At 42.2% G+C, this 27,512-nt stretch overlaps 2 protein-coding genes across 4 annotated transcripts in view; both read left to right on the top strand.

Annotated features, from left to right (window-relative positions):
• EPC2 (enhancer of polycomb homolog 2) overlaps positions 1 to 13,144 on the top strand; it is a 50,760-nt gene extending 37,616 nt beyond the window's left edge. For 2 of the 3 annotated variants that reach the window (XM_037397224.1, XM_037397226.1), the window contains 5 exons: positions 102 to 445; positions 6,274 to 6,410; positions 8,241 to 8,400; positions 10,155 to 10,488; positions 11,865 to 13,144. In XM_037397224.1, coding sequence (XP_037253121.1) covers positions 102 to 445; positions 6,274 to 6,410; positions 8,241 to 8,400; positions 10,155 to 10,488; positions 11,865 to 11,937 — 1,048 coding nt within the window. In that variant the 3' untranslated portion in view covers positions 11,938 to 13,144. The remainder of the gene's footprint in view (positions 1 to 101; positions 446 to 6,273; positions 6,411 to 8,240; positions 8,401 to 10,154; positions 10,489 to 11,864) is intronic. The other variant, XM_037397225.1, reaches the window with a different exon arrangement.
• A 9,484-nt stretch (positions 13,145 to 22,628) lies between these two features.
• The window catches only part of KIF5C (kinesin family member 5C), an 85,591-nt gene continuing 80,707 nt past the window's right edge, over positions 22,629 to 27,512 (top strand). The window contains exon 1 of the mRNA XM_037398321.1: positions 22,629 to 22,891. Coding sequence (XP_037254218.1) covers positions 22,766 to 22,891 — 126 coding nt within the window. The 5' untranslated portion in view covers positions 22,629 to 22,765. The remainder of the gene's footprint in view (positions 22,892 to 27,512) is intronic.

Here is a 27,512-nt window from a genome sequence, read left to right as displayed (position 1 = left end):
TGTTGTGTTATTTCTACCCTTTGTTCCCCTTCAAAGGATGGAAGTATTAGGAAGGGGTAGTTAAACTAACATATTTTTTTTTCCCCATCCTCTTCAATCAGGGTTATAATGGACCGAATATCCACAGAACATGATCCTGTCTTGAGACAGATTGACCCAGAAATGCTGAACAGTTTTTCAAGCTCTTCCCAGACTTTAGACTTTTCTTCTAATTTTTCACGGACCAATGCTTCCAGTAAACGTTGTGAAAACAGACTGTCCCTTTCTGAAATACTAAGCAATATCAGATCATGTCGACTGCAGTGTTTTCAGCCAAGGCTACTAAATCTACAGGACAGTGATAGCGAAGAATGTACCTCAAGGAAACCAGGGCAGACTGTGAATAATAAAAGAGTTTCTGCAGCATCTGTAGCTTTATTGAACACCAGCAAGAATGGCATATCAGGTAGGCAAGGATTTTAATTTTTCTGGAACTCGAAATACTGAATTCCAGTGTCTTTACTTGTGATTGGACTGATAACATCTTCAGCAGCGATGTGTACCTAAACCAAAGATACAAGCTAATCATTTTGTGTTTTCTTAGAGTATACAGAAATTTTCCACAAGCAGTCTTCTTCCTTCTGCTTTTATTACGGTTTCAACAGAATCTTGATAAAAGTGCCGGACTTAAACATGCATTATTCAAAGGAGGGATTCTGCTTCTATTTAAGAATTGCTTAGGTGTGATTGAGTCTTAAAGACTAACCTTGTTTAAGGAGGGAAGAATGCTCTTCATAAATGCAAAAGAAAAGCAGTTGGTTTCATGGCAGGGGGGTGGTGTGTGTTGGAGTTTTGCTTTTTCACTTACCAAAACATCTCAGAAAACCAGCAGTAAGTCAGTAAGCATATTGAGCAGGCATGAAAAAGTCTGAAAACAGCATGTTTTGCCGATACCTGTTATAGTAAAAATTTTGACACTGGAAGCATCCAATGATGCGCCTTCTCTGTTGACTTTTTTCAGAGAATCATCAGCCATTAAGTATGACAGGAGATAGCCTTTGCCTTTAAATGTCATCTCTCACAGCCAGTGAAGCCAATCTCTTAATGCTCAGCTTTATGGACCCGATAGCTCCAGATGAGCAAGGCAGCCATAAACTTTTTTTTCTAAAACTTAAAACCATTTCTTGTAGTATCTTCACAAGAATATAAAACATATGCAATACTTCTGATCTTCGTAGACCCTTTGTTAGCGATTTGGGTCTAGGAGCACTAAAGTTGGAATAAAAGCCACCAAAAGAAAAAAAAAAAGCCTCCTTTAAGCTTACGTTATAAGTCTTTACATCATTTGCCTCGTGTACTAGGAGTTGTAATTGCTTAAGTTTAACGTCACTTTTTTGTAGTTGTAAAAGGATGTATGATTCTTTAAATGCTGAACAATTAGAGATACGTCAAAAGAGATCCACTACCAAGCATCAACAAGCATCTTGACTATTTTCCTACTCTATTGTGTATATACGGAATAATTACATTTAAAAAATAGGCTGATTCTGAATTCCATAATTAGCTTTGTATGGATGCGGAATGATCTGTCTCTTTTGAAGACAGTTGCAGGATTCGGTATTTAATCTTCAGTAACATACCTTTAGAATTCATGCGTAGAAATTACATTTCTTGAAGACAAAAGCAGTTTTTTATGTTAGGTCTGTAAAAGACTGAGCATTAGCTTATTAAGTACCATCAGTGCAGACGAAATGATTTTGCACAACAATATTGTTCTGCTGCATGATGAGAACAAATATTACATGCTGTGGTCATTTTTATATAATTTTTTTTTTTGTAAGGAACTTGAAGGTCTGGAGAGTTGCATCTGTAGCAGAAGGGGGCAGTTTTGTGTGATGGGATTGTTGATAAGCATCGAGAAATGTCTTGTTAAAGCAAATGCAGAAAATAGAAAGGAATACTGTTTGTTAGAGTTAAGGATGTGAAACGTGGACTACGAGCTGTAAGGAACAACGAAGAATTTGCTCATAGCTCTTTATGTAACATGCAAGTAATACTGCAAGATTTCAATTTTGCATGAATAAAGTATGGTGACACCAAGGTAAGGAAAGTGGCTTAAAAAGGTACAGGTTAAGCTGATTATTTTTTCTGTAGAATTTTTCATGGTGATGTAATAATAAATATCAATTGATTATTTAAGGATTAGCTAGATGTAAAACTTTGAGGCTTTGAGTTCTGCTCGGGGGAGATAGCCTCCTCCCCCAAGGGTGGAGTCTACGTAAAAAAACCTAGGCGAATACTTTGGGATGGAAGCAGATATATTTGCTTTTAATAGTATATGAAGAAATGAGTGAAGGGAAAAGGTTGAAGAGATTGGTAAAATCTCCACACCTGGTTTTAGTATAAATGAAGACCACATCAGTGGAAGAGAATTGTAGTAGCTATAGGAGGGATGACACAGAATAAGAAAACAAAAACGAGAACAGATTTAAGCAGTATATTCAGGGAAAAGGGGGCTGTGTTTTGGTGGGGAACTGTGTATACGTAAGGAAAAAAATGTCAGCCCTTCATGATTCATGTAATGCCATCAACAAGAATAAAAACCCTAAACTGTTGGTGCTGCATAGCAAATTAATGACAGACCTGATACATACATGTGGACTAGCACTCAAGTACCTCAGGATTTACACTCTTAGGGAATGAGAACTGAAGGAAAGGGAAGAGAAACACTGATTTTAATGGTGGGAGAGGCTATAGAGAAATAATAAAAAAAAAGCATACTACTAAATCTGATGGATCTAAGACACTTTGTAGAGGAATAGTAATTAACTTTGGTTATATAATTTTAGAAATCATCTGAAGAATACATTTAGATTTGAATAGAGATCGCTGAGTAGTTGAAGTACATTATGCAGGAAAACTTATGGTTATGGAAGACCTTTTTCTTTCCAGGTTTAAATTATAAAACAGATCCTGTAATTCTGGTAAAGGATCAGATGCAGTAGACAACAAAGCTCTTCACCAAGTAACTGAGCCAGCAAGAGGCACTGCTGTTAGATTTTTCTCATTAGTAAATAGTGAGTAAATTTTAAAAGGGCTGGTCAAAGTCTGGTTGTGCATTAAATGAGCACAAGTATTATTGCTGCATTTATTAAAGTCATTCTGTTTGGGAGATGATTTTTTATAGCACACTTATGTGTAAGCATAAAGCTGCCTCTAGAGGAAACAATGACGGTAGTTAAACTGAGTTTTGTTTTTGGTTTTTGTTTTTTCTTTTAGTTTAGAGAAGACTTGGAGTTGCTCGCTTTGGTTTTCGGTGTGCAAGAATGTCTAAAGTTACCTCTGACTTACATTTTTCACTTGTATTAATAAAGCAACTCTGGTATTTCCTCAGATGCTAGGCATTGTACAAACAGAAAGACTTACTTCAAAAATGTGTGACTAGTGTTTTCTTGAAAGTGCCTCATCAGTGCATAAATAAAGAACCACTGTTTCAAGTTAAATTACTCTCTTGCTCATATTATAAGAACTGCAAACAGAAAAGCTGAATCCGAGGAACTTTGAGACAAGTTCAGTGAAACAATCTGTTCCCTTTGATCAGTTGTGTAAATTTTTTGTAGTCTTGCACACTTTGGCAGAGACCAGCTTACTTTTCCAGACAGAGACACCTCCAGACCAACTCTCTGTTTAATGTAAAATGAGAAACTGATGAGCTAGGGATACAACTAGTCATCAGGAGAGATGATGGAGGGAGAAAGTTACCAGGAATTTGTGGATGGTAGAGTAAGTAATAATTAACCTACTTGCAGAATTCCTAGAGTGCAACTCAGCCAGTTTTTGGGACTGAAGTAAGAAGTAGATTTTTTTTTTAAGCAAAATCTTCAGCAGTTTGCAGTACAGTCGGTATGTTGCACGTGGCTTCCAGTCTGCTTCATCTGCCAGTTCCTATGACCTGCTCAGAGTTACCGATTTAGTTACCATGTCCCAAGATACAAAAGACAACTGCAGATGATGACATTCTCAGTTGAAGAACTGTGCTTATGGAAGAAGCTCTTACGTTTTGAAGTTTTTCTTGGGTTTTTTTTTTTTGTTGTTGTTTTTTTGTTTTGTTTTGTTTTCCTTTTTTTTCCCCCAGAATTAAATACCATATAGAAATAATTAAAGAAATGCTGCTTTTGGGGCAGCCTGAAAAGACAATCTTTGATTAAAGCCTTCAGATCGTAAGAGAAGGGATGCAATAATCCAAACCAAAGCTGTCGAGGAGGAGAGGAGCCTGGAAGACTTAATTTCACATTGGCTTTTTTTTACCTTGCTCAGTTATAGTGTTTCAGTACAGTCAGGGTATGGTAACATAGAAAATCCTGATACTCAGCAGTGGAAGCTAAAATTCTGGTAAATAGAACCTTTAATAGAAATATAGAACACTTTCACTTAACTATGACCTTTAAAGGCTACCTTGAGATGTCATAGAGGTTTGCTGTTTTCTTTTTTTCTCTAGGACCCTTCAGTTGTCTGAGTTGGCAGAAGCAAATAATATTAAATCTGCTAATGAAGATCTGCTGTTTTATAACAAGGCTAACAGCTGAGTTCAGTCTGACCACTGAATAAGTATCTGGTGACAGGTAGTGAACTGAGTGGAGTTTAAACATGAGAAGGCAGAGTGAGCAATTATTACGTTACTACGATAATCTTCCCTGTACCTGGAAATAGTGTGTTTGATGACTTCATGGACTGTGTCAAACTGAGAATGAAGGGAGATTGGAAACATAGAATTGATATGTGGGCTAAATCAGATGACCCCTCGATGCAGAGACTGCTTTCCGTGTTACGTCTTTACAGCCTGTAGAATAATGAACTTTGAGTCTAGATGAATACCCCTGTATTGCTGAGAAATGACAGCTGATTACGGCTAAGTGTAGTCTAAGCTTGTTCTAAAACACTTTTTTATAAAAACAAAATACATGTTCTGGAATTTGTTACCTCAGAACCTAAAAATAGAAATACATATATATGTAATGTTCCATAATGCTGTTCTTGGCTCTCTTGCCTTTAGTAATACAACACGTTTTGGGAGACTATTGTAAGGGAACTTAGCAGGTTTAGCTGACTGAACTCAGAATTAAATGCTTGCAGTAATAGGTAATCTTCAAGAGGAACACAGTAAAGCTAAATACAAAATAAATTTGGTTTTGGAATGTGTTGGAAATGATAATATTCCCAGAATCCAATAAAATTATCTGCATAACTCATTGGATTTTAAGTGCCCTCCTAACATAGTTGAAACCTGTTTTAAGAATGTAGCAGTAAGGAACAAGTGCCAGTACTAATTTCTAAATAGTCACAGTCTTAATTTTGGTATTTACTCAAGAAAGGAATTTCAGGACAACCACAAGTGTTACAACTAGTAGGTGAAAGAGCCAGACCCTGAAAGATAGATCACTTCCTATTTTAATGCTAGTGTAGTGTCTCTTGATAAGGTGATATTCCTGCAGAATCCAGGTGTTTTGAGATGAGTGACAGCTTCAGATTTGAAAAAAAATAGTTCAGAACAAAATAGAGAAAATCCTGTTCAGGTGAAAGTTAAGAGTTTCCTTCAAGTAGAGGTTGGGGGTGGGAGGTGTGAAATAAGGAGGTCAAACTAGATTTGCAAAATATTTGTGATATTTACAGACATTTACTAAGTTTTAGGCCTGGAGATTAGCTTTGTCATTGTGTATTAGTTTATAGCTTTTTCAAGTGAGGGTTGGTATAGCACTGTATACAAACTGTTTGAATATATGAATTCTGGTTGTGCTGTTTAGGTAGGCGTTCTCAAAGGAAGCGTATGCCTGGCAGACGCGAAGTCCTTTCTGGTGTCGGTGAAAAGGGCAGTGATAAGGGACTGTAGGAAGGAAAGCTGTACAAGGATTAACTCCCCATGTTCACTGCGAGGGAAGGCACCCAGCTCAGCCCAGTGTACTCCTTCTGCAGCTGTGACTGCTGTTTTCTGAGAGGCAGGAAAATAATTTCTTTAAGTGTTTGCTTAAAGCTACTGTAGAGAAAGCCACCAAAGATAGAAACTGCTTAAAAACAATGAAAGCTATGAATTCTTTTGTTGTAATTTGATTTAGTGCTGAAAGAACAAAATAAGTTTAGCTTGACCTCTCCTTTACATAAGGGTATATGATGATCTCTGCAGGTGTCTAACACAGTGTATGTTGCCTTCAACCATTTGTGATCCAACATAGATATTCTTGCATTTCAGATATATTTTGTGCAGGCCTATCTAACGCTGCTTCCCTTTCTTTTCGGTAGTAACAGGGGGTATCACAGAGGAGCAATTTCAGACACATCAACAGCAGTTAGTTCAAATGCAGAGGCAACAGCTTGCTCAGCTTCAGCAGAAACAGCAATCTCAGCATTCCTCACAACAGACGCATCCGAAAGCACAGGTAATGCACCTTAAATGTTGTCATGTGCTGATACCTTCCTTCTTGCTTCTGTATTTTTTATCTCTTAAGCTAAATATAACACAGTAAATACGTTAAATTTTAGAATGAGCGTAGAATACTTTTGGTCAACATGCTTTTCCAGTTTGCTGTACAGTGCTTGGAAAGCAACTTATGCTGTAGCTAGTACAAAATACCTTGCCTTCATTTTTCTATTTGGAACAAGAGAATATTTTAAGTTTTAGCATCACAACCTGTTGTTGTTGGGTTGTTGGTTTTTTTTTTTTGTTTTGTTTTTTTTTTTTTTTGTAAGTTATATAACATGGCTACATTTTAAAAGTTGAGTAAGAGATTTCATATTTTAATGCATTAGTTGCATCCACAGAGTAGGTCAGTGTAGAAATAGCCAGTGCTCTGTCAGGTCATGCTATTTTCACCAGTTTTGTCCTCCTTTTGTAAGTGCTCCAAAGAGACTTCTTTATTAAAACTACTTTATGAGGTAATGTATTCTGTTACAAACAGATGCTCAGTGAATACTAAAAAATTGGTAGGTTCTGAGGAGGAAAAATGTAGTTTTGCATATTTTCATTCCTTCCTCTTCCCCATCTGCAGTGTTACTACTCCTGTCTTCTAAAAGAATCATATTTTTCCTCTGTAATGCCTTGCAAGTGAAGAATATGTGTTTTTCTGTTAAGCTTAGTTTTCTGTTAGTTTCTTACTAAGAAAATATAACAGCTGTTGCCGTTGTCTGTTTCTAGGAAAACTTATTTTACTTTGAGCATATTCTATCTAATTGCCAGTGCTGTTTGTCCCTTCCTTTCAGTGTTTTCTGCTTTGGTTAGTCAGGGATTCTGTATTGGTTGTTACTGATTACATTTTCTGTATGTGTAAAGACAGGACACCAGAATATTTAAACAAGAGGAATGAATTTTGGATTTTTAAGACACTCTGCCTATGCAAAGTAATTTTCTGAGTTCGTATAAACTGAGGCTGCAGAATGATACATGCAGCCATTTCAGGGTATCTTTCAAAGAAACTGGACTAATAAAAGATGTGTACTTCCAGAATGTGATGGGCAGTTAAGTGGTAGCAGAAATTACTCCATGAGAATGAATGTACCATGAATACTGAAAATTCTTCAGACTTGCAGTTGCAGTATACTTGCTGCCTGGAGACAGAAGAGAGAAGGAAACTTAAGGCATAGTCAGTTGTTCTAGAGGAATCTTCTTAAATGCACAGAATCACAGAACAGTTTGGGCTGGCAGGGACACACACACACACACACACACCCCCCCCCAGCCCAGGCTGCTCCCAGCCCCATCCAGCCTGGCCTGGAGCACTGCCAGGGATGGGGCACCCACAGCTGCTCTGGGCAGCCTGGCCCACCGCCTCCTGATATCTGATCTGCATCTGCCCTCTTTTAGTTCAGAGCTGTTACCTCCTCATCCTGTCACTGTGCTCGCTGATAAAGAGCCCCTCCCCAGCATTCACGTCGGCCCCTTTAGGTACTGGGAGGGCACTGGAGCGCCTCCACGGAGCCTTCCCTTCTCCAGGCTGACCAACATATTATGAAGGTGATCTGTTTTGCCAAGAACTGCATTTGCTGTTGACTGGCTGAATTGGGCAGGACTTACCCGATGCTCATTTGGACACTAATTTCCAGTTTTTCATCAGACTTGTGAAATGGAAATATTTAATGTTATGATGCATTAGATTACACTTAGAAGATTGATGTATTTATTTGCTGGTAACTCTGCATTATAGCAATTGTAACTTAGTTTATTTTTATACTTGAATAATTATAAAGAAAAAAAAAATTTTTTCTTCCCACAGGGCTCCAGCACCTCTGACTGTATGTCAAAAACACTTGATTCAGCCAGCGCCCACTTTGCTGCATCTGCAGTGGTTAGTGCACCTGCTCCTAGTCGCAGTGAGGTAACGAAGGAACAAAACACCAGCCACAACAATATTAATGGTGTTCTCCAGCCTTCAGGTGATGATTTCTTAAAACTCACGGTCTAGTACTAGCTGAGAATATGTCAACTGGTCTTATTTCTGATTTCTAAAATACTATTAATAATCATAAACAAATCAAATATATTAATTGTGATATTCTGAATACTGTTCCTTAAAATACTGTTGTGCACTGGTGTGTAGGTTAGTATGGTAATAAAACTAGCAAATGCTCTTTTGCATTGGAAGAGCATTTTCTGTTTTCTTATGTAGGATTTAATCTTTTTAATTATCTGTCATGATCAGAAGCGTAAGTGACAGCATTTTAAAAACAGTGTGAATTTGTAATTAAAATCAATTGCTTAAAACATTAAGTACTTTAAGAAGGAAGTAGAAAAGTTGTTACGTTATTTGGTCATTATCTCACTGGCATATTGAGACAAAAACATACTAATGGACGACTACTGGCAATTCTTCTGACTTTACTGTGAGTTTCAGGTTTCATTGCATTTAGGATTTCTCCCAAATTCAGGAAAAAGTGTAGACATTGGCCTTCACTACCTTCCCGCCACCCCTCTTTCTGAACCTCTGCTACCAGGAGGCAGTAGTGCCAGTCATGCTGGTGTAGTAGCCATGTTGCCGAGAGACAAATGTTATTTGGCATTTGACTGCCATAAGACATAAAAGGTTTTTAGAGTAATTTGTTGTTTTAACAGCTAATGATGTGATTAGTTTTATAGACCTTCTGCCAGGCTGGGTTAATGATAATATGAAATGAATCGAGGGAGGAAAAACCACAGCTGAATAAAATCAATATACTGGAACAGTTCCAAGAAAGAAAAAGACATCTATGTACAGTTCTCCAAGATCATATCTGGGAGGGTGGTGTTTTGAGGGGTATAAGATCAGGCACAGGGCAGTGTACCATGTCAGTATGTGGTACACAGCTTTACGATTGATGAAAACCATTACAGATATTATGCATACAAAATCAGACTGCTGTTACTCTTCTAAAGCTGTGAGTGGCAATGGTGGGAAGGAGCTATTCCTGTTCAGGACAGGAAGACTTGTAAATTAGGAGATGTTAGCTGAAAGCAAATTTTTTTCAGGAATAAGAATCCTCTAGGGATCAAACAAGGATCTAGTTCCCCTGTGATCAAAAGGAGAACAGTGAATAGCTAGGATGCCAAGATGATATTTGAGAGCCTCTGGTTTTAATACACGCTATGAAACGTGAAGTTTCTCACACCTCAGGAGTGTGAACAGAGCACTGCAGCATAATCTGAACAGAGTTTTCTAATTTGCCCAGCCTTAGATCCCTAGTTTTGCTGCACTGAGAGAGTCTGGTCCCCAGAACCTCTTTACGTTACCAGCAGAACAAGGTAGGGGGTGATTCAAAGCATCGGAATTTGGCTTCGCAGTCGGTCTCTGAGGTTGCCTAGCTGAGGTAGTCCCCAGCCAATACACTTGTATGGGGAGTGTTGCCCCTTTGATTTAAAGCACCTAAAAAGAGGTGTACCAGGTTGGGCAGTGTAAAAGCTCTTTGTCATATGAAAGTTATTTGTCAGCTTCTTTCACTTGCTGATGTTCTTGTGAATGAAAAAACATGCCATGTTCCTAATGTTAGCTAGAAATATTTCTAAAGTTTTACACTTTGCAGATCTTTAAAAAAAAAACATTGTTGCACAATTCCAGTGATGTGTATACTTTAAAGCATTACCCTTGAAGTTAATCTTTGGAATTGAATCCGAGGAATGGCATATTTTTAACTTAACAACTTTTGGTTTGTAACAGGAACCTCCAGAACTTTGTACTCCACCAACATGGCTTTATCATCCAGCCCAGGGATTTCAACTGTACAGCTTGTAAGGACAGTTGGCCACACCACCACAAACCACTTAATTCCAGCATTGTGCACAAGCAGCCCTCAGACGCTTCCCATGAACAATTCTTGCCTGACAAATGCAGTGCACCTCAACAATGTCAGTGTTGTTTCTCCAGTCAATGTGCATATCAATACAAGGACTTCAGCACCATCGCCAACAGCCTTAAAACTCGCCACAGTTGCTGCCAGTATGGACAGAGTGCCAAAGGTAACTTCTAGCAGTGCCATCAGCAGTATAGCAAGGTAAGCATGGAGCCTTTTTGAAGTTTGAAGTTACTTTTGTTTGAAGTTTCCTTTGTGCTACAGAAATGCCTCCACAGAAATGCCCAACTCGGCCCTAGAGTACTAAACAGAATTGTTTCCACCTCCAAGAGACTTCTCAGTATAGCTTCAGCCTCACAAAAACATCCAGCTGCTGGCAGCTTCGCGGTGGCTGTGACAAACTGCAAGAGCTGTTTTGTATATTAACCCCCAAATAATTCACGCTGATTTTAGGCACCGGTAGTTTTGGTAAACTTCTGCTGTGTTTAAAATGGCTTCATTTTAACCATTTTCATTTGTCCCTTCTCTCATGCAGCACTTCCAGGTAGATTCTATCAAACCCTGCACATCTCTCCATAACTTTGTGTAAGATGCAAGCTGGACGTACCTATTTTATATATACATACAGATATATGTGTATGTGAAGTGTAAACCACTTTTATGTGCCAGCCTGCATCTTATGTATATAGACAAGAGATTTATTCTCATTGAACAGCAGCACTCTTGGTTCAGGATACTTAGAAGATGTTTCACAGGAGTGGCAGGAGCTTGCAGCTGGCTATGTTTTCTGAAAATGGTGATATTTGGGCTTTGGTTGAAGCCTTTGCTGGATTGTATGATGTTTAAAAAAAAAAAAAAGTAAAGTTTGTGATGAATTAGAAAAGTGAAAAATGGCCATTAGCAAATGTGGCTTCCTGATTATTTCATAACGCTCCTGCAGAGGTTAAAATTTTAGAGTTTTTTGAGATGGAAAATGGCATGTATAATTTAGTCACTATAGATTGAGGAAAAAGGTATTTTTAAATTAGCAGCCGTGCCTTAAAGCATACTTTTGTATCAGTAACACATTTAGTTCTTATTTCCCTCAAGTCAGAGGGGTATTTCAAGTCATGTCAGCAAATGCTGTGAAAAGTACCACCTTAGCTGAACAGGTCTTGGGCTTTTCTACAAAGAATGATAACAAATTGAAAAAACATTTAAGATTTCTTGCACTAGTGCTAAAGTGGAATTGGTGTGGGTGGGAGAGGATTATGTTAGAATAACGCTTTACTGTGAGTCAGTCATCATAATATATCTTGACTTTCCTTCTTCAGGAGACTCTTTAGTACTTTTACCTATAACTTAGGCTGGTAATTTACAGTTAAATGCAAGAATCTTGTAGAAGGGACTGCAGTTAGTGGAGTAAAACTTAGTATTTAGTTTTAAATAATCTGTTTCTAGTACGTGTTTTCTCCCTGATCCAGGCTAACAGCTGTGTAAAAAAAAAACCAAAAAAACAAAGCACATGTAATAAATCATTAAAACTGTGTAAGAAAATATGTTCTACCTGTAACTATTGAATATTTCTTTTATTGCAGAGAGAATCATGAACCAGAACGACTGGGTTTAAATGGCATAGCAGAGACAACAGTAGCCATGGAAGTGACATAACCTCAAACCAGTGTCTCAACCTGTGCTAATGGTGTAGTCATTTATATTCCAACCGAGTGCAAAATACAGCACTCTGTGGATCACAGAGAACTAAAATGGACCTAAATGGACTATCATTATATCGTGTATTAAGTCGATATATAATGTAAATTTTGTAAAATTGGGAAAATCACTACCTTGTAAAATAGTTTATTTGTATCATCAATATTATTTCTGTTACTTGAATAGTAGATATTCATCATCATGCTTTTGCACTTGAATTTGCAACTGAATGGATTAAAAAATAATTCTTTAATGGGATCATGAGCATGAAATGGGATCCTGCATCACTTGTTTTAACTATTTATTTTGCCATGTTTACATTTTGTATCTTGTACAAATAAATCCAACTTTGTGTCTAAAAAAAAAAGTTAAAGATTCATAGCTAGGAAACAAAATTCTTGTAATTTTTTTCTAAAGGAAATGTAAAGTTTTCACTTGGTTCATTTTGTTTCACAATTTGACTAGATGGACTTTTTGGTAAATACTTTAGTGGCATTTCACTGTCAAATATGAAGTTCAAGGCAAAATAGTATTTTCTATTACTGTGCAGGGGAAAGGGATGGATCGATACATGCAAATTTAATGTAGTAACTCACTTTTCCATATATTTTGAATGTATATTTCTATTTATAATACCAGTTTATAAAAAATAATTACACAGGAAAAAAAAACTGACTAGAAAAATTATGCATCTAGCACATATAAAATTGTGCAGATATGAGAAAATTTTCAACTGATTACATTTTATCTGAAGACTGCATATTTTAACTGGCTTTAAAACTGTAACACACCACATAAAGGATATTTTACCAGGTATGTATTGCATTATATATCATTGCAATAATTAATTATTGGATGTCTAGATATCGAGCCATCCCAGGTGGTGGGGGGGAGGGAGGGTTGTGGCAAGATTGTCTTTTCAATTTTGGAGAGTTTTCCTGTGGCTACAAGGCAAGTAACGGGTTGGAAAAAGTCTGACTGTAAGCGTTGGACACCTTCGTAGTGTAGTGTTTTAGTGACTTTTTTTATACGGTTCTTGTAAATTAGATACGTGTAGTGGTGTTTCAGAATGTTTGTTTATGCACTAGTTCAGACAACTTTCCCTGTTACTTGTTCTTGATAAGTGAAAACTGCAGGGAAATAAAAATACATATCAAAACACGGACATGTTGCATATGTGTTTATTTCACAATGTGCAAGCAATAGAAGTGTAAATTTTGGAGGTTAGTGGTAGTCTTTTGATGACTTTTGACCAAAGCATGTGCACTTTTTTCCAAAAGGTTTCCGATTACGTGATTATTTCCCGTGCTTACCGTATGCGGTAGGGGAGGGATGGTCCAGTAGTTGGGACCTGAGACCCTGGGCATAATCAGGACGAGACAACAGTTTCTTGTTCTGCCAAAGGAACTTCAGGTATTAGTTTGGGCGAATCAGTTGAATTTTCTGCTGTTTTGTTCATTCTCCACCTGTAATTTGGATAATGTTTCTGTATTTCCTTTCAACCTCAACGCTTCTGTGATTTATAAGAACTTCAGGACATTGTCAAGTCCAGCCCCTGCCCCATGGAAGTCAAGATGTGGTTTGCCTGTATGCCATGCAGTCAGTGTATTTTTCCTCTTGGCTTTTTATATAAAGAGCTATTTTTAATCGCAGTTGTCTTTAAACATGTTTTGTCTTACGTTCTGTAAGTTAAAAGTTTTGACAGTTAAAAACGTTTGCAGAGCTTTAAATACTGGGAGCTTGTCAGAAACTCTGATGTCTAAAATTAACTTTTTTGCTTAGCTGATATTGTATTTTCTATTCAGTACAAAGTCTGCAAGGCAAGATGAGAATAGATTGTATTTCTTGCGAATAGTCAAAGGCACCCACGACAATAGTGTCACCACCTTGGTCAGGCGGGGCGGGTGGCAGGGCTGAGGGTGCCGGCACAGCGGGGAGGTGCCTGTGCAAATGCTGCTTGTGCCTCGCTCAGCCTGCACCGGAGCCGCTGCTCCCTATGTGTCCGTCACCTTTTCACATGTGTCTAAGGTTCTGTAGCCCTTGGTTCATTTCTGGGAATGACTATGACTGTGTAGTCTGAAGTATGAATAATGTATTTTACTTTTTTTGAAAGCAGAATTGTTGCAGAACTGAGTGAAAAGGAAAGAAGTTATTCTCCTTGATACAGACAAATAACCTTGCTTCTCTAACATACCCCCAAAACCTTTCTGAGGTTTAATGGAAACATGAAGTAATTTCTTTTGTGGATTGCAAGTTGTATACCTAGCAAATGACAGCTGCTGAGCTCTGCAGTATAGACTCTGGTCACTACATGGGAGACTTTTAGGGTAAATTGGATCGAAAATGTCCCAAAGATTGCTGCCTATCTGTGACTTGGTGTGATCTAATCCTCATCTGATTATTAGAGGCTCCAGCTAAAGGTTTTTTAACTTACAATAGATTCTGGAAAAATGTGAGGTGGGAAAAAGGATTTCATAAACTCCAAAGGCTATAATAGCACGTGTGCTGTATGTTGAATGAGTTTCATTTAAAGGATTAGTATTGATGTAGCTTTCTGTAAAGTAGAACTAGAGTAGTCATTTTAAGAATATCTAACAATTAATTGCATGGCTCAAGTGCAAGAAAAGGGGAGTGATGAATAATGCTGTAGTCCACAGAAATCTGCATGGGGAAAAAAATAAAATTAAGGGAATATTGCTGGTGTCTTCTACCTTATGATCCTGATGTACAGCAGGCAGTGCCAAGGACTGCATTATTTTTGTGTGCTGTTGCAAAAGTGTTTGAGGATCTAACATTCTTTAATTCCCTTACTTGCACATCATGCATATCTGCGATATGATTTGAATAGTGTTTGTTGTTCTGTTACATATTAGAGGCTGTTGTTGAGGCAAGATTTTTGAATCTACAGCAATTTATATTGGACTTCAAGTGTAATGTGCAGAGTTTTTCCTTAAATGCCAGATGGTAGGAAATGCTGATTATTTTTCTAATAAGGTTTATCTAATTGATTTAATCTATAGATTGACTGGAGTTTTGGTATGTGTTTAATTGTAGGCATTTTGTTTCTAGTTCTGCTGTAGGGCTTTTCCTCTCCTTTCCAAACAACATCTTAACTATCCTGTTCTGTTGTCACTTTTCTTTACTCCACTATAGCAGGCTGTACGTTGGGGGTATTTTGCCCCGACAAACAAGACGACAGTTTCTGCAGCCCTTTGTGGTTTTCCTGAGGCTAATGACTTTGTGACTCACTTTTCCTTCCCCGATAGTCCATTTTCCTTTACTATCTCCAGCTCCTTTGTAGAGAATAACAGGAATGTTTCCTATTTCCTTATTGCAGTAATTAAGATTTTTTTTTTTGAAGCAGGATCATCAGACAGTGCAGCCTTCCAGGTGACTGATGATCCTGAAGTGGACTCGGCATCGTGGTCGCAGCTGGTCAGCCTTCCACTCAGTTCCCAGTACCATACAGGAAGAATGACTGAGACCTTCCAAATAGCGTGTCCTGCTAGAAATTCACATTGTGTTTGAAGCTCTGAAAGCTACAGAAAACTAAATGCTCCTTATACAGGATTGTCATCTTGACAGGCTTCCTGGATTTGACTTGAGAAATGGTTTCAAATCTCACTTCCCTATTTATTCTACTTCTAGGTTTTGCAATATTCAGACTTACTTTTAGAAGGATGGAGAATAACCGTTACAAATTACAGCTTGTCTTCACAGTAAATTGCTACTTGGGGAAGAAGAAAAAAGGAAAGACACATGTAACAGAGAGGAAATGTTTCCAGACCCAACCTAAGTTGGCAATGTAAGTTGGGTTAGCTTTTAAGATCCACGTGTTTACACTTGAACAAAAAGGCATGTGGAAAATGATTGGTTTTCTTCTCATCTAACCAGCTAATTATGTGGAACACATTAGATATGGGCAATTGCTGTCTGTGAGCCAAAGCAACCCTGGGTTGGTTTGATCTCCCAGGAAAGCCATCCTGACCAGTTGACGTGGATGCAGTGGTATGTTGGCATGTGGGGCTCCACTGTGGAATAGCGTGTAACCAGGAAGCACCGTGAAGCAGGCAGCCGCTCGGGGCGGGATTTCTGGGGGGAAGGAACAGGCAGCTTTTGGGTGAGGGCAGTGGTGAAGGCAGGGCATGCGAGGTGGTGGGGAGCAGATCTGTAATGAGGGCTGTTGTGTGTCCCAGCTTGTCCTCCTGGAACTGCGTTGCCTGGAGTTTTTCACCCTGGGGAGCCTGTTGCTTTTCTTTAACAGAGGTCACATTATAGATACCCTGTTACATACATTGCTCTAGCCCACACAGAAATAAAGCAGCCGTACAGCTATTTGCAGAGTGCCTAAATGCATTTAATGGCAGCATTTCTCTTGTAGGCCAGTGATGATGTGAGAGAATAGTACATGTATGAAATGGGAATACATGTGGATAATTTTCTTTACAAAACTTTACTGAAATGGCCAGAAGGAGAATGTAAAGATGCGCTTCTAGAGAACGTAACACTGATTTCATTCCAATTTGGTGAGAAAGCCATTGGCTGAGAATAAGAGTTTGAAGCAGGCTGCAATTCTTACTCGCATGTTATTTTGTCCTTTTAAAAGCACCTAGCTCACAAAGTACTTGTGTGCCTTGGCCTGCTAGTGAACACGGAGCTCTCTCAGAGGAGTGGCTTCAGAACACTTTCAGGTAACTTCTGCTGACTGAGGGTAGTTGCGTCTTTGCTGACTGTGTTAAGGCAAGACCTAGGAACACCAGCGCCCTGCTTGCAGAAACCCAGCAGCAATGGCTGAAACTAGAGATGTGAAGTTCTCGCTTATCCCTAAACTGGTTTTGATGCTGATTTTGTAGAGGGAAGGTCAAAGATTGGCTGTGAAGGAAACTGTAAATGTCTGTCAAGGTTTAGAATGAGAATTATCTAAAATATGTTTTACAGCCTTTTTTTTTTTTTTTTTTTAATAGATGACTGAATGAAGGCCAGGAAGTTCCAGAGGAGGACAACATCTCCTGACCAAGGACACAGATCTTGTTAACAAGAAGCTGGCAAGATAAAGAGGGGCTCTGGTGTCCTCAGATGATGCATGGCCATAAAAAGAATAAAAAAAAGAGTAGGGGTATTCCTCCCCAAATGACCACCAAAGACTCTCTTGAGACCCCTGCACAGGCATAAAAGACTTTTGCTGGCTCAGCACAATTCCTGCGCAGGCACGGAAAACCTGATGAGCTCAGCACAGTGAATATGTATTAGGTAGGCAGAATAATTGTATTAGTTAAGTGGAGCTTTGTAACTCTCGTGTAAATATTTGATGAGGGATCCTAGTAGGTGTGCTTGATTGGTGGGAATAGAGCACTGAGCACCCTGCACAGAATAAAACATCATCTCCTCTCTAAACAGAGTGTGTTTTGAGAGTTCTCTTTCCAACAGGCAACAGTTTGATGTGTGCCATCCTGCTGCAGTGACTGTCAGTACCCAGAATGCCAGTCTCTAATGTGAGAATGTTTGTTTCCAAAGTGCCTTTCTGTTATACCAGAGGAAAAAGGAGTTTCAGGTTAAGTTCCCTGTTTTCCCAGTGACTTGCTTGTTTCTGAGTCACCTGGTGTATCTTAAAATGCAATCTGTGTGTGGGTTGGATTTTTTTGTAATGGCGTCATTTAGAACAAAAAATGAAGAGCGCCTATGCAAGTCACATTTTGCTATAAATTTAACCCCATTTAATCACAGTCAGTATTGTTGCCAGGTAGTTTAAAGGAGAAGAAAAAAAAAAAAAAAAGAGCAATGGAAATAGGACTAAAATCTGAAAACTAAAAGGGAGTAACAGTGAAGCACCTGAACTGCTTTCTGAACTTGCGCGGTGTCCACCACTTAGTGGCTTTGTCCATTCTTTTCTCTGAGTATCAGCATCATCTTCCCATTCGTGCTTCATACGTAGTGGTGTTGAAAGTGCTGGTTCCTGTACCAGATGTGAAAATCACCTAGTGAGCCCGGAGTCCCTGCACAGTCTCGGCGTGAGTGGATGTGCAGGCGTGAAGAAACACAACGGCCCAAAATCTGTGCAGGAAATTAGATGTCTGGAGCCCTGTCGGTGTGCCAGAACAGCCTTTCCCCTGTACCACAGTTATGTTGTGGGTTGGTTGGTGTTTGGTTTTCTTTTTTTTTGTCTTTTCTCTAAAGTTACAATTGTTTCTGTGACTAAGGATGGGAAAATCTGTTTAGGCCAATCTGGCTTCAGTCCATTACGTGCTGATTTAACTCTTAACACAAATGTAATTCCACAGGGAGGTTAATATAGAAAGATCAATTGGAGAGCAAGGAGCAAGTGAAGGAGGGAGGAATTAAGGCCATGCTATAGCAGGTAACAGGCAATTTTTAACAGAACAGATATATCAACCTAAATCTTTTTGTCTGACAGCAGGGAGCACACCAGTGCTGCCTCAGAGTTCTGACAGGTAATGTGAAAAGACAGACCACAGCACCATATGTGTCATACCATATATTCTGGCAAGATAGTATTGCCTATTCAGGAATGCCTGTAAAAAAACAACAAATGAAACAAACCCCCACCAAAACTAGTGTGGTGCCTGTCAGCAGTTGAACTCTCCTAAGGACAGCAGAAAGAAGTGAATGGGGCAGAAGATGATCAGCTGACCAAGGCTAGGCATAATTAATAGTTGCACTTTCAAAACCTCAGTAGCAGTTTGGTCCGATTTTTTGACGGACTGCAAGGCCCTGCTTCAGCAAGCTGCGATGATGCAGCCCCACGCTGCCTGACTTCAGGCCCTGGGGACAGGCTGGTGGCAGCTAGCTGTGAATTGATGGCAGCCTGGTGCTTGCTTTCCCACCCTCACTGCTAATGCTTCACTGACTCCTCCTGAATTAATGTTATTTCACTGAACCCTGCCCTGGGGATAAAAGTGATGCTTAAAATAACATCATCCCCCATCTTCCTGATGGTGATCTGACTAGACTAGTCATCGGGGTTTTAAATCAACAGCTGTGTAAGTGACACCAGAAGATGGCATCATCTGCCTGTAATGCGGTTTTAACTCTTTCTGGATCTTCACGCGTAAAGGTGGTGGGGGGTTGACAATGGGCGTGTTGTCCCTCACAATGACACTCGGTGTGGAGGCTTTGTGGTTTGGGATTGTGTGTCTTTTTTTAATGGGTTTGGGCTTTTTTCATTCAGTTGGTTGGGATTTTTAGGATTGCTTTAGAAATTCCTATACTTAAGACAATTTTTCCCCCCCAACTTACAGTTCTTTAATTTGAGTTGTTTATTGAGTAACTCAAATGAAAGTCTGCAACTTGGAAAAATATTTTGAGTGTTGAAGCAGCTAAAACATTTTACAGTTTTATACAAAGTGGTAAAAATTGATTTTATTTATTTTTAGCTAATCCATTTTTTTATAGGTGGGTTAACACAATTTATATGCCTATGCATCATGTGAATAATTCATATGAAGATTGAGACTTATGTGTGTGCTTAACATGCTTTATGTATATACTTTAAAGTGAGCATATATTGAAGTGTTTTGCAAATTGGAAACAATGGCTGCTCTTAAACTCCCTGCTAGTGTAGTCCAAGCGCTTTCTGACAGTATCTCTGAACTTGCAGTACTCTATTTCCAAATATCTGATCTTTCTGTGGAAGTGTGAGAAAGAGGAACCCTGTGCCCCCTAATCACCAAAGAGATCATTACCTGTCTGATCAAAGGAGGTGTGGCTTTGGGGATAATCATTTTGGGTGACTGAGAGGGTCAGTTCTGCAGATCCTATACACTTTGCTATTGATTTTTTCCTTTGCCTGGACAAATGGTCTCACAGCTTGGTCTCTCCTGAGCTATAAACATGTCTCCTTGCCTTTGGTGGTGCAAGGGTACACAGATTAGACTGTCTCTGTATCTCGGTTCCTGCTAGCTGCCTTCTCAGCTCATTTTGCTGCCTGATCTTCAGTCTTTGGCTTCTATTTATTTTTATTCCTGTTAAACACATTATGTTCTGGCTTTGTAAACATTTTCCCTGATGGTGTCTTCAGGACACTATCCTCGATATTTAAAACTGCTTTTTATTATGGGGATCCCAACCCTTTTGGTACCTCCGGGAAGAAATTCTTTACCACCTCTTTACCCATAGACATATCTCAACACTGATGAAATAAGCATATCATCAAATTTTATCTCAATGGCCATTGATGAGATGCCAAGATCAATGGGATCTACATTAAAGTCGCTCTCCCTGCTGGTAGGTTAGGTCCCTAGCCAGCACCGGTGTGTGTTTCTGTAACAGCAGAAATTTAACCTTGTTCTTCTGCTGCTGAAGCTCCTTCCCAACTCTAAAGCTCATTCCTGGAGCCCAGAAGCAACGACATGAAGCAATGTTCTTTTGGCTCTGTGGATCAGAAATCTGCTTTTCACTTCTGAAATGCCCAGGTGTCTGTTCCCTTATTTCTGTGGGACCACGTCTACCAGAAATCACGTTATGCTGTTGTTCAGACCCTCTACCACATGCCTGCTGCTTGGTTTTCCTGCAGCCTGAACAGCTTGGCAATATTGACGGCTCATCCACAGAGAAATGAAATTTTGTTGTTCTCTTCTGGCTGTCCCCCCTTCACCCCACTCTTTGAGGAGGGGAATTGTTAAGTCCTTTTGGAGACCTCTGACATCTTGGGCTGTTTAGTGAACTGTCGCAGCTGAGAATTTTTTCAGGAAAAATCAGAGCTCACTGTCGAATTGTATCTAATCTGCCAGGATGTTCTAAATAGTGGACTTAGTAATTAGCGGGAGAACTTGCTGGAAAAGTAGGAAAATAAGGTGACATCAAGGTTCTCTTCTTTTACTTTTGTGGTACCGGTAGCAAGAAAATTGTCTTGAGTTCTGGTGTACCATCGCTCAATCAACCCATGTGAACTATGCCTATAGTGGCATTTCTTGTAAGGGCACAATCTGGAAAAGTATGGTTTCAGAACTGAAAGAAAATAATGATAATGCTTAAGATTATAGCAGTGGAGTATGACTACTTTTCTGTGTCTTGGTAGTTCATGTTTTATGTGGAGCGGGTTCCCAATAAACAGTAAATCATGCCTTCCATCAGGCATCCAGAACAGCCTGGAAGAAGTTCACAAGCTCAAGGAAGTTCCGATCACTTGAATCTGGCTGAAAACTAATGTCCTACTAGGCTGCTTAACCCAGGAATTTGGTAATAAGTAGTAAAAATAGCAGCTTTGTGACAATACGGTATTGTCTGCGATACAGACAATGTAGTACTGTGACAAAACTGCTAAGAAAAGGTGGCTCTTCAGTGCATTCTTACTGATTGCAGATTATACCTGTTCTAACAGGAAAACGGAGGTTTGCCAGTCTTGCTCCAAAATGAGCTTCTTGATAATGGAGAAAAATAAGGATTAATTCATCGAAAGGGTTGTCTTTTATGACTAAGCCCCTACTTGTCATGACTAACAAATTTGCTATTCAGGGTAAAAGCTTGAAACATAAAGAGAAATAAAAGGGCTATATAACTGGTAATCCACGGGAATAAATCACATTATATAATAATGTCTTATCATGTGCTGCACATTGCTAACTCTCCCTGATGTAATTGCTTTTAAGAAGGGCATGAGAGCTTTTGAAACTGGCTTGCTCTTCTCACATCCACAGCAGGACGACCACGGTGGTTAGGAGAAAGGGAAATCTCTGTAGAAATGTTGACGGACTTGCCGCTGCCATCTTGACTGTATGATTGAGGCTGATTTAATGAATCTGGCACTCTGGAGGAAACCAGTTTCAGAAGCTGCTTGTGGTTGCTCAAGTCCAGGGAATGTCTACAACTTTCCAGAAGGCACCAGCAGTTGTCGCATTCATCTTTAAGTGGTCTAGCAGGGAGAAAATGACAGAGGCGGAGATTACGTGTGTTGCATTACACTATCTCAAATAACATGAATGTGGCGAAAGGAACTAGCCTTGGCCCGGGTTGGGGGCAGGAGGGTAAGCTGCAGGTGTGTTTAGCAGGTCTGGAAGGAATGTTCCCGGGAAGTGCAGGGGAAGGAGGAGGGGGTCAGCTACCCTGACCTATGTGTGACCTATGTATAGGAGCAGCTACAGCCACTTTCTCCTAGATGCTGATTCACCGACCGCATCGTGACAAACTTCTTGTAAAATTAACAAGGTCAGAGCATCGCTCGGAGGTACTATTGCTTCTGCTTCTCCTCACTGGAAATGAGTGTTGCGTGCAGTGAGCGACTATCCCAATGATGAATACCCTTTACCCTGGTTACAGACGGTTTGTCAGGGGCACACACAGGCCGCCGGGGCTCTCTCCTTGTTCCCGCCTTGTTTTTCCCCTCAGGGAGCAGCGGGCGGGCGGTGCTGCTGGGAACGAGATACCGAAATACCTGCCCTGCGGCCCGAGGGCACACGCCGCTCCCCGTCCGAGGCCGAGCCGGACCGACCCCTCGGTTAATCGCTGTAACCTCCCGTTGAGCCGGGAGTCCCCCCGCCCCCGCTGAGGGGAGCCCGGGGCGCCGTTAGAGCCGCTGGCGGCCGCCCCCGCGCGCGAACTACGGCTCCCGGCAGCCCCCGCGCGGCCCGGCCCGGGCGCTGGGGGGGGAGGGGCAGCCCGCCGCCCCTCCCCGCGCAGCCGCGCCTGGCCGGGGGCCACCGGGGCTGAGCGGCCGCTGCCGGCACCGAGCGGCTGCCGCCCCTCCCCCCGCCCCGCCCCGGCCGGCGGCAGCAGGGCGTCTGCGGCACCTGCCCGGCGGAGCGCCCGCTCCCTGCGGCCGGTGCCCGCCGCCATGGCGGATCCCGCCGAGTGCAGCATTAAGGTGATGTGCCGGTTCCGGCCCCTCAACGAGGCGGAGATTCTCCGGGGGGACAAATTCATCCCCAAATTCAAGGGCGAGGAGACGGTTGTCATCGGGGTGAGTCTGCCGCAGCCCCTTCTCCCGCCTGCGCGGTGCCGCGGCGGGGCGAGCATCCTCCCCCCCCCGCCTCCCCGTTACCGGGACGAGCATCCTCCCGCCCTACCGGCTACCGGAGCGAGCATCCGTCCCCCCCTCACCGTTACCGGGGCGAGCGTCCCTCTCCCCCTCACCGTTACCGGGACGAGCATCTTTCCGCCCCACCCGCTACCGGGGCAAGCATTCGTTCCCCCCCCCCCCCCCCCCCGTTACCGGGGCGAGCATCCTCCGCCCTACCCGCTGCCGGGGAGAGCATCCGTTCCCCCCCCCACCGTTACTGGGGCGAGCATCCTTCCGCCCCACCCGCTACGGCGAGCATTCGTCGCCCCCTCACCGTTACCGGGGCGAGCGTCCCTCTCCCCCTCACCGTTACCGGGACGAGCACCCTCCCGCCCTACCCGTTACCGGCGCGAGCATCCGTGCCCCCCTCACGGTTACTGGGGTACTGGGGCGAGCATCCCTCTCCTCCCCCCCGTTACCGGGGCGAGCATCCCTCCCCGCGGCCCCGCCGCCGGGCCCCGCGGCCATTGTTCCCGCTGCGGCGGAGCGAGGGAGGGGCGGCGGGGCTGCCCCCCCATAGCGGGGGGGTGGGGGCTGCTCCCCACCGCGGGGGTCCGGCCGGGCCGGGAGGGGTGGGGGCGCGGGGGCGGCCGCGCTGCCGGCGCTGATGTCATGCCGGTGACTGGGCATGCTCGGCGCTCCGCGGGGGCGGCCGGCCGCGCTCCGCCGCGCCCCTGCGGCAGCGCCGGAGAAAGTTTCACCGGTGCGCGGGGGGCTGAGGCGGGGGATGGGGGGCTGAAGGGGGTCCCCGAGGAGGGTCCCCTCCCGCCGGGGCTGCGGGAGCGCTCCGCGGCCGCGCAGCATCCCCCTCCCGGCGAGACAAAGCCGGGCCGGCACCGGAGCGCGCCCGTCCCGGCGGCGTGAGCGGGGCACAGCCCCAGCATCCTTCCGTCATACGGCCCGCGCCAGGGGAAGCGTTTTCCCTCTCATTAAAAAAAAAAAAAAAAAAAAAAAATAAATTAAAACATCAAATGACAACGCGCTTGCAGCAACCGCGGAGCTCTGTGTTCCCTCCCCCCCCGGCCTCGCAAGGAGCAGGCTGCTGGCCATGGCAAAGGCTTTGCAGTGAGCCAGGCGTGGGGCTGGGGGCCCGCTGTGGGGTGGGATTGGCCATGGCAAAGGCTTTGCAATGAGCCAGGTGTGGGGCTGGGGGCGCGCTGTGGGGCGGGATGGGGCCCCTTTGCCCGGCGTCGAGCGTGGCGCAGCCCCTGTGCCAGCCTGGCCTGGGAAGGGGCCGCCCCCGGCTCTTGGGCCTGGGGCTGGAGCTTCCCCGGGGGGGTCCCTCCCGGCTGGGCTGGCCTGCGGGGCTCTGCTGGGTTTGGTGGGCCCACGCAGGCAACAGCAGGCGCTTGGACTTCGGTTGTGGTTTTGGGTTGCTGTCTGACCAGCCCGTGCCTTCAGTGCTTCATTTTACTCGTCAGTCTGCTGTGCTTACAGCCATAGGGTGATCCACACTGTACTTATGATAGAGATCTTGGTAACACAAAGGATGAGCTGTTACTGGTCTGATTTGTTAGGATATCAAAACCTTGAGTTTCTAATAAACTTTTTTCATGAAAGTTGCAAAACAGTTATGGATGTGAAGAAAAAAATAATTCTGGACATAAACAGCTAATTTGTTTTTCTTAATTTGTTCTTATTACCTGTCTTCTGTGTAGCCAAACGAATTTTCTTTATTTGAGGGTTAAAGTCAGAACACCCACAACAGTCTGTTAACAATAGAATAACCAAACTGGTTATCAGCCTCTATCAGCAGTGGAGGGTTATCTTTGGTCAACAAATATTTGGAGCAAAAGCGTAACTGTAGCACAGTTGTTTGGAAGTTTAAGGAACAAATGTCAGCAAATTTCTCCCCCCTGCCCCCCCCCCCCCAAAGAAATTCTCAGACATACCAGATATGATTAAATACATAGATTAAAGAAGTAGAAGTAGATTAAAGTATATCCCATGTAAATCCCTTAACAATGCTATCTTTCAATTAAGAGAAGTGGAATATAGAATCCTTTTTTTCCCACCTAAGTCAATGTGCAATTATGTAATGCATCTTTGTCTATAAAGTATCTGTTGTCTGGGAAAATAGTAACTATGATGCTTTGAAAAAGGTATTTATATCCTGCAGGCAGGAGGTAATTCCTTTGCTAAATGTAGAAAGGAAAAATAACAGCAGCTTTCAATGTCCTGCCATGGAAGTGTAAAAAAGCAGAAATGAGAAAAGTGCATGTATTTGTTTACATAAATACATATAAATATTTATTTTTATGTGTATATACTCATTCCGGCAGGATCATTTTTGGGGGTTGTTTGCCATCTTGAAAATCTAGTCAGAAGCTTGGAGTATTCCTTTCCCTCCACAGGGCAACATAAAGGTCTTTTTCGGTGCACATTTTAGTCATCTTAATTAGTGCGACATGTCCTCCAGTAGAGCTGCTTCCCCCCAAAGAGAAACCGTCTGGCTGGGGTTCCGTGGGGGTGCCTGTAGTTTTGTAGGTGTAAGTGAACATGGTCTGATTTGTTAGGATATCAAAACCTTGAGTTTCTAATAAACTTTTTTCATGAAAGTTGCAAAACAGTTATGGATGTGAAGAACATCTTCCCATGTTCTTTGTCCTCTTCATTCGCAGTACCGAGCTCCTTGAGCTTTGATGGAACTTGATCTTCAGTGGATACCACTGCAGTACCTTAGTAGAAATCGTACCAGTTGTTATTCTTCACTGGTTTACAGTGGCTGCTTAGCTCCAACCAACAAAGCCTTGCAGGGGCGAGGAATCCCAGTTCTGGTGGAAGGCGTTACCAGAGTACACTTCCTTCTGGAAAAGCAACATGTTCGTCTTCAGAAGCTCTTAGAAACATTATATAAAGCAAAACCAAACCAGAACCAAATGCTTTTTTAAATTTGTTTTACTGTAGCATTTGAAAAACACTGCAATGCAGCTTTTGTTTTTGTTCCATAAAATATTGGAAAGAAATGAGTTTTGTTAAAATTAAAAAAAAAACCAAGCAAAACCACCCCCCCCCCCCCCAGAGGAGTTCTGCCATCATGTAAAAAAAAAAAAGTATAAAGGATTTAAAGGACACCTATTTTTTCTGACTAGTAAGTCTGAATAAATTTACTCCTCCTTCGCAACAAACAGTTGTGGGGAAAATGCGTTCTTTCTGAACTTCCCACCGTCACCTCCTGTTATGCTTACCTAGGGCCTTGAGCAGATTTTTTAATGAAAAATAAAGATCATGACTTGATGAGATGTCTTGAAAACCAACAGCGATGAAGGAAGCCTAACAACTTAGGCTTGACTTTCCCCAGGATATGTTTCAAGCCATGAATAAAGCTGTATCTTGGGGATGCCTGTGGCTGTGTGGTTCAGAGCCCTTTGTCAGGGAAGCCCTAGGGCAATACGCTCACTCTGTTCAAACCAGTTAAACCCTTCGGGGTTGGGATTTGACCCAGTGTCTTATATTCCAGCCTCTTCCATCCATCTTCATGCGCTTTGCACATGCAGCGCAGCGGAGTATGGAAGATTAAAATGTCTTACTAAAATTTTCCTGAGGTTAAACTAGAGAAAACCGACTGTATTTTGATTCTACTTTAAAGTTTAAAATATAAAAGCCTTTTGGATGTATCTCATCTTTAACCATGGCAGGAAAAGGCAACGGTGGTAAATCCATTGCGTTCTTTTGCGGTTAGCTACCCAACAGTCTCAACAGACTGCAGTTCCATTTTACATTTCTGCTCTTCTGCAACCTCAAGGTGACTCTCTGATTGATTGTGTTGGCTGACATACCTAAAAATGTATTTTTCTAGATGCCTTGCTTCTTACAGTCTTGTTGGAGAGCGTGGAGCTGTTTGCTGTAGCAAACAACTGGGGCAGTCTTCTGGCATGTGCTTTCTTCCTGATTCTCCCTGTTGTTCCAAGTGCTTTTATTCCTCAGCATCTGCAAAGGAAGGATGCAGGGAGGCTCAGCACCTGGCGAGATGCTCCCCGTGGGGATACTTTTCTGGCTGAGGTTTATGGGGGAGAGTGTTTCTAGCCTTTTTCCCTTACCCCCTGTTGTAAATTATTTAGGAATTTAGTTGTGAAGGAGACCGTATTTGGTCTGGAGCGACTGCTTGCCTTTTAGTGCAAGGCTCATCAGAAACTGATTTTTCAGGCAAATATCTCCTGTTTAGAAGGAGGAACATCTAAACCAAATCTTTCTAGCCAGCTCGGAAACCTCATGTTAATATTACCAGAAAGGGTATAAAAGACTCTTCATTCTGGTTGTCAGCTGCTTTTGGAGCTGCAGCGTGCGAGCGCGTGTAAAGCCCAGCTTAGCAGGAGCTGCTGAGCGCTGCAGTTCTGTGCTGCGCGCTCGGTGTCAGGCGGGCAGCTCAGAGCCTTCCCCGCCAGCTCTGCACTCGGCTGCCCACCACAAAACCAGCAGAGAGCTGCAGGGGCAACAGCGGGGTCCCTGCAGGGCACGCGTCACTCACCCGGGGGAAAATTCATCACTTGTTTCATCTGAGAAACGTTCCACGTAATGAACT

The sequence above is a fragment of the Falco rusticolus genome, chromosome 8, assembly GCF_015220075.1.
Source record: "Falco rusticolus isolate bFalRus1 chromosome 8, bFalRus1.pri, whole genome shotgun sequence".
Classification (NCBI taxonomy): domain Eukaryota; kingdom Metazoa; phylum Chordata; class Aves; order Falconiformes; family Falconidae; genus Falco; species Falco rusticolus.
This window is presented reverse-complemented; position numbering and strand designations above follow the sequence as displayed.